Source organism: Culex quinquefasciatus, chromosome 1 (genome assembly GCF_015732765.1).
Source record: "Culex quinquefasciatus strain JHB chromosome 1, VPISU_Cqui_1.0_pri_paternal, whole genome shotgun sequence".
NCBI lineage: Eukaryota > Metazoa > Arthropoda > Insecta > Diptera > Culicidae > Culex > Culex quinquefasciatus.
The window spans coordinates 30,698,960-30,710,125 of NC_051861.1; the positions used below are offsets into that span (position 1 = coordinate 30,698,960).

The 11,166-nt window shown below is 37.1% G+C and overlaps 1 protein-coding gene across 1 annotated transcript in view; it reads right to left on the minus strand.

Annotated features, from left to right (window-relative positions):
* LOC6044618 (proteoglycan Cow) overlaps positions 1-2,915 on the minus strand; it is a 316,099-nt gene extending 313,184 nt beyond the window's left edge. Inside the window, exon 1 of the mRNA XM_038248521.1 lies at positions 2,334-2,915. Within this exon, the coding sequence (XP_038104449.1) occupies positions 2,334-2,474 (141 nt within the window). The 5' untranslated portion in view covers positions 2,475-2,915. The remainder of the gene's footprint in view (positions 1-2,333) is intronic.
* Positions 2,916-11,166: the final 8,251 nt, after the last annotated feature.

An 11,166-nucleotide genomic window follows, 5' to 3' on the forward strand; every position in this document is an offset into this window, starting at 1 on the left:
AAAAAACAGAATCAAAATATTATCAACTGGTACGAATTTTCTCATACTGTATGTCCCACGCCAATATGACGGGAGGTGATAATCATTGCAAATCAATGTACCTTAAAAAAATGGAATATTTGTGACCTAGAAAATATTTTACTTGTGGTTATTTGTTTTTTTAATATATTTTAAGTTTTTTCATATAATTTGATGGAGGCGCAAGATCATCCATAAAGCTTCGTTTTAGGTGAAGATTCACGAAGTATCATGCGCCTCCTTTTTAAAGTATATAAAATTTTAAAATTAAAATAAATTAAAAATTTCCACGTCAAAATATTTTCTATGTCACAGATATATGAAAAGGACTTCTTAAGCGTCGTTTCCACGAAGAAATTGTTTAGATACATTGATTTGCAATAATAATCTCCTTCAGCCATGGCGTGATGTCCATGTACGTCTTAAACAAACAACAAAAAAATGTTTCGTTTAAAATTGTCATTTAAAAAACAAGGTGCCTGTCACTGTGCTTCTTACAAATGTCAGCCTGAAAGTGAGCAAATTGAATTTTAATGTTCAATAGATCATTAAGGCCAGGTTTCTTTTAGTTATTCCTTCAAAAATAACAGATTAATATTTAAATTTATCAGCTTTGAAAACAATATTTTCAAATTTGAGGTTAAGCAAATAAATCCAAATTACTTACAAAACTGTTCTTCTCAAAATGCCTCTAAAACTGAAGATATTTTTTGAATTCTGTTTCCGTAACGTATAAAACTTGTAACCTTGAAACTTTTTTTCCGTTTATTTACTTTACTTTACTTTTATTTAACTTATTTTTCTTGAGAAAAACATGACGCTTAGAGAGTATTTAAATAATTCTATTTATCAATGTTTTAAAAATAATTAACTAATAATAGATAACTAACTTTTGAAACATTTAAAAATATGTGGAGTCGGAGTCGGAGTCGGAGCCAACCATTTTTTGAAAGCTGGAGTCAGAGTCGGAGTCGGAGTCGGCTAGAGTTGGTAGGCCGGAGTCGGAGTCGGAGTCGGACCCAACCATTTGTTCAAAGCCGGAGCCGGAGTCGGAGTCGGAGTCAGCTAATCTGAGAAAGCCGGAGTCGGAGTCGTTTGAAATATGACCCGACTCCGCAGCCCTGGGTTATACAGCGTGACGTCACGAGCGCACACGCAAACACATTTTTACGGAGACACACGTGCAAAAAATGTAAACAGTGCAGCCAAGCTGTCAAAATTCTAACCTCAAAACCGAGTCGGCGTAAAACCTAAGTATTTAAAATTGATATGAAAAGTCACCGATTGTGATTGGACACTCAATATTATTTTTTAACTGAATGAATAGTTTTTCGTAATTTCTGGACGCTAAAGCAGTGTGCAGAACAATTGGAGCTTAACATTTCAAAAGGGCACATAACTTTTGTAAACAATAGTGTATCCCTTTCACTCAAATGAAAGTTTACATAAGGTGTGAAAGAGACACACTCTTGTTCAAACAGGTTATGTGCCCTAATGAAATGGCAAGCACGAATTTAACCATATTTCATACAATTTTACAGAGATTTAAAAAAAAAATCAAGAAGATGCTAACCCTAGCGCAGCTATCCTTTCGGAAGGCATCTTGGAGAACGAAATTACGAAACAGGTAGGTATGTCCAGAACAATCCAACGTTGGGACTTTTGGTAAAAGGGATCAAGACTCCGGAAATCCACCGACTGATTACTTGGACGACTTGACACTAGATGACAGAAGCGTACTGGGACAATCATACCAAACACCTCAAAGGTGTGAGTTGGACCAACTTTGGACCTGGCTATTTCGGTAATTGTAGTATCAGCAATTACCTAAAGTTTGATTATAATTCTCAATAAGAGATCTAAGCTGAAGAAGCGTATCATTAGGCTCAACAATCAAAACATAACGTTCAAAACGAGCTCTTGATGGTCTACAGAACAACCAGTGCAGGCAGTGAAATCAACCAATAATTCGTAAATATTATGAAAACTAAACAAACAATCCCCAATCCATTGACTGCGATGACAAAACCCCAAAAATCACTAATCGAATCAAATAATCTTTTGTTCATAGTCAAAGACTGACAAATCTGCTGGTCGCCACAAATTGCATAACAAAGCAGGCCTGTGGCACAGTTTGCTTAGAGCTGTCATCCATCAAAAACACAAAACAGTAAGAAAACGGGGAGTAAGAACGCGAAACGGCAGCAGCAACACGGTCAAAAAGATTAGTCCTCTCCTGGCAATACACCATTTTGCTCCTGATTTTTGGCAAATATGATCACAAATCATCGTCGAAGAGTGCCTCTCTCTCTTACCTCATCGACAAACTCAAAGTCGCCATCGCCGTACTTGTTCGGCTTCTTCTTGGCCTCCACGGTGGCCACGAGCAGACCAACGACGGCCACCAGCAACAGCAGCCGCCGGAACGTGGCGGCGGTGCAGCCCAGTTGGTTCATCTTCGGTGTTCTTGCTCTCCCTCTCGCTGTCTCACTCACTCGCTCTCCGCGTATCGGTATTGGTTAGCTGTCAAGCTTATTCTTCCTCTTCTTCCGCTGCTTGCTCTGCCACAGGGCAAGATTCTCGCACACACTCTTTAAAGAACCGCACTCTCTCACAAAGCAACCTTATTTTTTGCAGCAAAACTTCACTTGAACTTCACCAAAATAATCCAACGGAATGGCAGCCGACACCGGAAGGACCACTTCCGGCAGAAAAAGAAAAACGCTCCCGACGTACTCCAAGCCGCACTTTCCGCCGACGGGAAGCTCCTTTCCGGGGCCAAAAATTCCTCCACACAAAACGCACTCCGGCAGAACCTGGGGACACACCAAGAGAACCCGCTAGAACACTTCCGACACCGCGAAACGACCGAGACCAATTGGACAGAGGACAGTGTCGGCCACCAAGACCGTCGTAGGAAAAAGGATTCCCATACACGTCGGTCGGGTTCGGGAAACCGAACAGGACGGCGTGCGACATGCGCAGTGCGGGGAAAACATTGCGCCTCCTTGGAGGATCGGGTTGGACGCATGGAGGACCTGCTGCAGTAAGGATTTGTGGGGAGCGTTTGGGCGGCTGAACTGTCAGAAGCTGTTTGCGGCGAATGGTTCGGATAAGTGGGTCGAAACAGAAAGAAGGATAGATTTGAAGGAACCGTTTTTTGGAGGTTGGATCCAAACAAGAATTGTTGACTAGTAGAAACGTACTGACAAGAAGTTTTAAGCCATACAAAATAAGCCCATATTATCGTTAAGTCTATCGCCGCCGGTAGGGTTAGGATAACCATTTTCATATAATTAATCACCAAGTCTCCAAGCTGATGTGGTGTGAAAAAAACATCAATATTTAGAGTAATAAGCGCGTAATTCGTGGTTCGTCGTAAAAAGGTATTTTCATACTTATAGAAAACAGTTTCCGGAAACGGATCACGGTATATCGGACTTAACTCTTGATCCAAATGAAATATCTACATGGAATCGAAGGTAATAACTCTAAAGCTAAATATGATTTAAATCGAGTTGAAAGATATTCAACGAATGAGAAACATAAACATTGTCGATTTGCAATAACCGAAACAGGTTGCATCGTAAATGGTCCAATTGATTACTTGCACAATGTATTCCTGGTTAATCGTAGGCAAAATCATGAGAAAATTGCCAATCATTTACGTTTGAATTCCGAAAAACAAGTAACATCTATCGAAAAAAGAGTACAATCGTACGAATTGAAGTCCGTTATTGAATTTATGAGCATGAGCATGGTTGACTGCCAATGAGCTGCTACTCCGTTATTGACAGATCAGCTGAAGTTAAACAATGAATCAAAAATGATCAGTGGGAGCCAACCATCCGTTCACTGTTTAACCCCTGAAGACCCCGACTTTATTAGTCAATACCGGCGCCCTCCCAAGAAGCCTGCAGTTCAAAAGGGAGGAATGTTAGTCCGATAGTTGAAGTTGCAGACTCATCAAGCACATAGTTTTTCGCTATATACTTGTTGATACCGCTTGAGACCGTTGAATCCACAGCATCTCCTTCAAGCATCACGTGATTATTTTTTTGGGTTAGTAGGATAAGGTATTGGCTTTTCGATGCCTCCCGAGCTACGATGCTATGGGGAGGACTTTCATAACAAACCTGTCGAGCCTTCCGAGCAACGATGCTATGGGAAGGTCTTTCTAATTAGCACACCAAAACACTCGCGCACAGGTATTTAAATACTGAATAAATGTTATTTTTCATCACGATTACCCAGACGACATTGATGATATAGGAAGGACTTTTTTACAGTCATTTACAGTAACACTTAAACTTATTTTAATGCAACAATTCACACGACGTCGTGCCTCCCGATCAACGATGATGTAGGAAGGACTTGAGCAAGTCAATCAGGATGAAACACGAAATAAAATTCTTTTCTTTTCACACACAATGCCACATAATTGACCGCGCGTCACCACCCAACAAATTGAACTCTGAAGTACGTTATTGAATTTATGATGAAAAACGTTACTTAATGCACCCTCAGGTGGTTGGAGCCTTCCTCACATTTTGAAGTTAATGCGATCTAAAATAGACACAATCCAGGACACTTATGTGCTTACAACTCATGATAGGGTTGTCAGATTTCCAATCTGTTGAGCTCGTTGGAAATGTATTTTGATTACCTACCTATCCAATAGAGCGTCCAATTTCCCGTCCCGGGGAAAAAAAAATTCCGGGAATTCCCCGGATTTTCCGAAAAATAATATTTTCCGTTTCCCGGAAATTTGTAAATTTCCCGGGAATTCCCGAAATTCAAGCGGAAGTATACATTTTCTTAACTTTTAGACTCTCTTTTTTATTTACAACAAAAAGAATTCAATTTTATTTTATTCAGTCCAATTTAATGTTCTTTTTGAATTTCGTCAGACCGTCTAAAAATTTCTTGTCAAGATGATATGTTTTTCTGAACCATCCACAACTGAGAATAGAGTTTGGTTATTTGTTGGACAACAAAAATTGCGAAAGTTCATTTACGAAGCCATTTATTAGGCTGAATTCAGGCCAAGGATTGATACCTAAGAGCATGCAATGGCACTGACCTTGTTGCGTGCTCTTCGGTTGACGTCCACGTAAGGAACATCCTGGAAGGAGCGTAACTAACTACATCCGTAGTTCTGTTAGATCATCCGAATTATCTTGATCAGAACAGTATAGCTCTGGTTCCTTGCGAGTGTCCTATTTTCTTACCTCCACGTTGGCTTGGTTTTCATGATGACCTAGCTGGTGGCCTGTGGAAACGGATCGTAAACCTTTGACCACCGCGGGTCAGAGTCGAGACGGCTAAAAGAAAGGGCGCAACAATGTGAAAGGGAAGTAATTTGTGATTGTAGACGGTATTGTTTTGATTCGCAGTATGTTGAGTCAACTGCTGTGGATGTACCTGAAACATCGCACAACGGGGTTTCTCTTCTCTTCATTCTCAGCTACCACCTATCTCCTATTTTTATTTTGCTCTTCTGATTCCCAATTCTTCACTGATTCTTCTATTTAATATCCAACATTTGATTTTAATTTTTACTAACTTTTGATTCTCTTATCTCTCAAAGCTTTTCCACTCTTTTCTATCAACTGATACTGCTGTAAGAAACTTTGTTTTGTTTTTTGCCTTAAAAATATACTTTTCCTTAATGTACTAGTAATATCAAGTCTATTTATCATTCGCCTAATATTTTTTCATTTTATTGCGAATTTATTTATTTGAATAATTCTTTATCTGTCCTATAAATTATCATTACTATAATCTAAGCTTGTTTTGTATCTCTATTTATTAACTATTGTCTAATTTTACATCTAATACATCTAGCTTCTCATTTTTATTTTTCAAAATACGCTCATCATTCTCTTACTATTGATACTTGATTTTTATAAAATAAATTCTCTTTTACTGTCTATTGTTTTCAATCTTCACCCTTTTTTTCAAACAGGTGAGGTTTGAGCCCTTACTCAATTTATGGAATGGTTAAAGGATTAACACAAATATTGCTATTGTATTTTTGGTAAACTTTTATAACATGCTTAGCACAAAAAATTGTAACAAAACACCGCGACAAAAGAAATAGCAACAGATAAACAGACTCAACAATAGGGAAAATTTCAGGAGAAAACAATACACAGTAAATAACAATAAGTTTTTGAATTCAAACTAAACATAAAACAGTTTTTGCATTAATGAAAGTTGTTAGGCACACTTTAAATGGTTAGGCGCTTATACTTACATCAAACCCTATTTAATGTACCACCCCCGGCCGATTCAAAATGCGTAACCGGAAAAGAAGGTGTGCATGCCTGGCACGAACACTCAAAGCGTGTTCTAGCGTGCTGCTCGTACTGACTCAGAGCAAGGGTGAGATGTAGGTGTAAGGGCAGTGCGTGTTCTTCGGGAACCTAGTGCATAAGATCGGTCAAGGCCCGTTCTTACACTGAAAATTGCGAATTGCGAATTGCGAAGCCATTTATTAGGCTGAATCATTAAAAAATCATTTAAAAAAAAACTACTTTTTATTATACAGTCGACTCTCTGGCTGTCGATCTTCTCGATATCAATAATTCTCCATCTAGCGATGAATTCTTCAGTCCCTTCAATCTGCATACTTCAATTCTCTTCATTCCTCGATATTTTCCCTTGCTTGAAGGATCTCTTCCTCGACGGTCCCTTGGATTCTGTTTGCTTTAAAAATCTCTTCCGGTTGTCATTATTGTCACTATCTCATGGCTTGCATAGACATTTTTGTTTGCGAAACGAAGCTTTGAAGGGTGTTTGACATTAGTTTGTTTTTGTTTGCTGGACGTTGCCATGATTCTCTTCCATAGCTGGGTACCAAGAAAAACATATTTTCAATCGAGTCTTCATTTTGCATCGTTTTATAAACTGATGATTCTCTTCCTCGACGGCCCCTTGGATATTGACAACCAGAGAATCGACTGTATCAAGGATACCCAAAAAATGTAAACATAAAAAAATCGCTCCTGATATTTGAAAACTTTGAATTGTGATTGCATAAAAATGGTATTTGAAGAGAAAAAGAAGATTCTGATGCTTATCTATTTATTGATGGCCCGAAACCAGTACGATTTGTCCTGAAAAAAAAAATTGCCGGGATGAATTTTTTGTCTGCATTATTTTTCTTTTTGTTTCAGTTAAATTTTCAATATGTTTTATCATATTCTCTCAATCTGGTCACAAAGACAAATTTGAAAGCAATTATATGGTTTTAGAAAATGGATTTATTTTATTCACTATCCAAATACTGTGATCAAAAAATAATACCTACTTTTTGACAAAAAAAACTAATCATTATTTTTTTATATTTTGTACGAGTTGAAAGACAGCTTAGCAATAAAAGCTAAGCAAATTACATATTCTCTTGAAGTTGCATGTTTTTTAACAAGCAGTCAAGGCATTAATTGATCCTCACGCTTATTTTTACCATTTAAGTTGCTATTCTTTACAATTTTATTGCCAAATTTTAATAATATTAATCAAAAACATGATTAGAACAATTTTCGATAAATTTAAAATTTCCCGGGAATTCCCGGAATTTCCCGGAGAATTCGTTGAAAATTTTCCGTTTCCAAAAAAATATGTCGCATGACAGACCCGGACAACGTTTTCATCAAAATATCTGAAATCCTTCCTCCAAAAAGTGCATAAATAACACTTAAGTGCTAATAACTTTTGATAAGATTGCCAGATCTTCAATCTTTTGAACTCGTTGAAAAGGTCTTTTGATTACCAATCCAACGACATGTCGCATGATAGATCTGGACAACGTTTTCATCAAAATATTCGAGATCCGGTCTAAAAAAGAGCAAAAATAACACTTAAGTGCTTTTAGCTTTTTATAGGGCTGTCAGATCTTCGATTTCAAACTTTTGAGTTTGTTAAAAAGTTCTTTTAAATAGCTTTCTAAAAATGCATAGCATGACGGGGTTTCTTACAAAAACCACCCTTTTTACAATCTTCCGGACTTTTGTTTAAATCGTTTTTCAGCATAACTTTTGAAGTACTTCTAGAGAGAGCGAGGGAAAACACGACTGGTTGTGGGGAAAGTTAAATGTGGAATGAAGTTTTATTGATACTTCGATCTTCATTAGTACTTAACTAAACTTTATAATTTTCAATAGCGACTTATCGGACTTGAGGACGGATCGAATGAGACTATATTAGACAAAATTGGTTGAGACCGTACCGAGATAATCCAGTGAACAACGAACAAAAAGAAAAGATCTTGATACTTGGCAAACCTAAAAGAATCCTCAGCTTCTGGATCGTAACTGAACTTCCAAAGTTCGCGAGACAGGGACAAGAGAAAATACTTAGTGGCTACCTCTTGATAAAAAAAAAACGGAAAACCGGACGGACTTTAACAAAATTGGGTTGTTTTAACTACTTTCGTAACTATTGTAATCTATCTAAATAAAAAAAATCAACGGGTTTGTTCGAATCAGTTCGTATAAGTCCAAGGAAGGTTCTTACGCCAAAAAGTTACAACTTTGGCCACTTTAGAATCGATTCCGCAAAATTTGCCGATTTTATTGAAAAAGTTATTTACACGGAGAGACAGGGCACAGAAATTTTAAAAATTAAAATTGTTGATTTTACTTTCGTAAATTTTAACAAAAACGTACTTGTTATTGCCAATATTCAGTTAAATTAACCCAAATTCAGTATTTATTTAAAAATCTGTTCAAAATGCTAAAGGCAAAAAGCTAACAGATTTTCCGATCCCGAATGAACGTGTTTGAGCTTTGGTTTTAGGAAAACTACTGGTGGTCAGCAATTTCGAGTTAACAAAATCAACAATAGATTGATGAAAAAGCTGTGTCTCACCGTATATAATCAAATTTTGATCACAGTGGACCAAATAAGCAAAAGAACTAAAAATGTCAACAAACCAAAAAAAAATAACGTTAATTTAAACCACCTTAGTAATTGATGCCTTACTCCTAAAAACGAAAGAAAAACTTTCTGATTGTATTCAAAAAAGGTAATGTGAGGAAGGCAAAGTTCACACTGAGTTTTAAACTTAGATTTGAACTCTGGCGACAACAATTGTTTGGTTAGCACGGTTTTCTCGGCTAAAAGGATTGTTTTTCCTCACCTTACTGAGGAAAGGCTATAAAATCACTTGAAAACGAAAGTCTTAATTTGACCTCCTCGACCCACCTTCATGTATACTTATCGACTCAGAATCACATTTTGAGCAAAGGGACCATCCATAAACCACGTGGACATCTTTTTGGAAATCTCAAACCCCCCCCCTCCCCTTCGTGGACAATTGTCCATACAAATAAAAAACTTTTTTGTATGGAGCGTGGACAATCGCCATACCCCCCCCCCCCTAAAGTGTCCACGTGGTTTATGGATGGCCCCAAATGTCTGTGTGTGTGTGGTGGTGGGATGTTGATCAAAAAAATTTGCACTGGATTATCTCGGCATTGGCTGAACCGATTTGGACCTTATTAGTCTCATTCGATCCGTCTTGGGGTCCCATAAGTCGCTATTGAAAATTATAAAGTTTAGAAAAGTACTTCAAAAGTTATGCTAAGAAAACGATTCTAACAAAAAATTTTAAATTAAATATACTTTATTGAATCTTTCTTATAATAATTACATTTGGTTTACATAATAAGTGGTCAGCTGTGGCTCTTCAGCTTTAGTTTGCTTTTCGTGATTTAAACACTGTTCATATTCATAACTTTAAAAGTATATGATTTATCATTTTTGTAACACTAGGTACAATGAAGAAAAAAAAAATTAAGAAAACATAACCTAACCTAAAACTAACTTAATCTTACCATAAACTAAACCAATCCTTGAATCAAGGGGTATTCAGATATAGCACATTTTTCCCTGAATTTCAAACATTTTTCTTGAATCTTCTGATCCAACATTTTTACTTCTGCTAATTCATGAACCTCACTTGATCTAGTCCAGCCAGGAACATTCAAAACCATTTTGAGTACCTTGTTTTGGACACGCTGGAGCTTCAATTTATGAGTTCTAGCGCAACACTCCCAAACAGGTACTGCATACTCAATAACGGGGTAAATTATTTGTTTGTAAACTGCTAGCTTATTTTTCAAAGATAACTTTGATTTTCTGTTAATTAAAGGATACAAACACCTGATGAGAATGCTGCACTTGTTCAATATTTTATCTACATGCTGTCGAAACAATAGTTTCGAGTCAAGTATGAGACCTAAATATACAACTTCCTTTGACCAGGGTATTGAAACATCATTCATTTTAATCAAAACATCATCCTTTGGGACAAATCGGGCCGATTTGGAAAGTGGAAAATGATGGTTTGAGTTTTGGCTGCATTTATGCGAATTTTCCAGTCGCCAAAGTATTCGGAAAGAACGTCAAGACCCTTCTGAAGACGGCCGACTAAATATCTGGTTATTTTACCCTTATAAATAACGGCAGTGTCATCAGCAAAAAGTGACAACACACCATTACCAGGAAGAGTAGGCAAATCAGATGTAAAAATATTGTACAGAAGTGGGCCAAGAATACTTCCTGGGGAACCCCAGCATCAATGTTGAATAATCCAGAAGCAATCCCATTCAGAAAAACCCTGAACGATCTCTCCGAAAGATAGTGCTGGATAATTTTGATAAGATACATTGGAAAACCGTATAAATACAGTTTATGTATCAAACCATCATGCCAAACATTGTCAAAAGCCTTCTCAACATCCAACAAAGCCATAGCAGTTGATTTAGACTCAAGCTTGTTCTGCTTGATGATTTTAGTTACTCGTAAGCTGATGAGCAGTATTATGCCCCTTTCGGAAGCCAAACTGCTCATTCAAAATTATATTATTATCGTTGGTAAAATCCAAAAGCCTTGAATAGATGACCTTCTCAAAGAGTTTGGACAGACTACTCAAAAGACTAATGGGACGATAACTTGTTGGCGATGTTGGATCTTTTTGAGGCTTCAAAATTGGTATGACTTTGCCCAGCTTCCAATTGGTGGGAAGAAGCAAGTTGCAAACATTTATTGAAAATATTGGCTAGATGTTGAAAGAACTGATCACTCTGTTTTTTCAACACTAGATTAAAAATGTTATCAAAGCCAGGAGCTTTCATATTT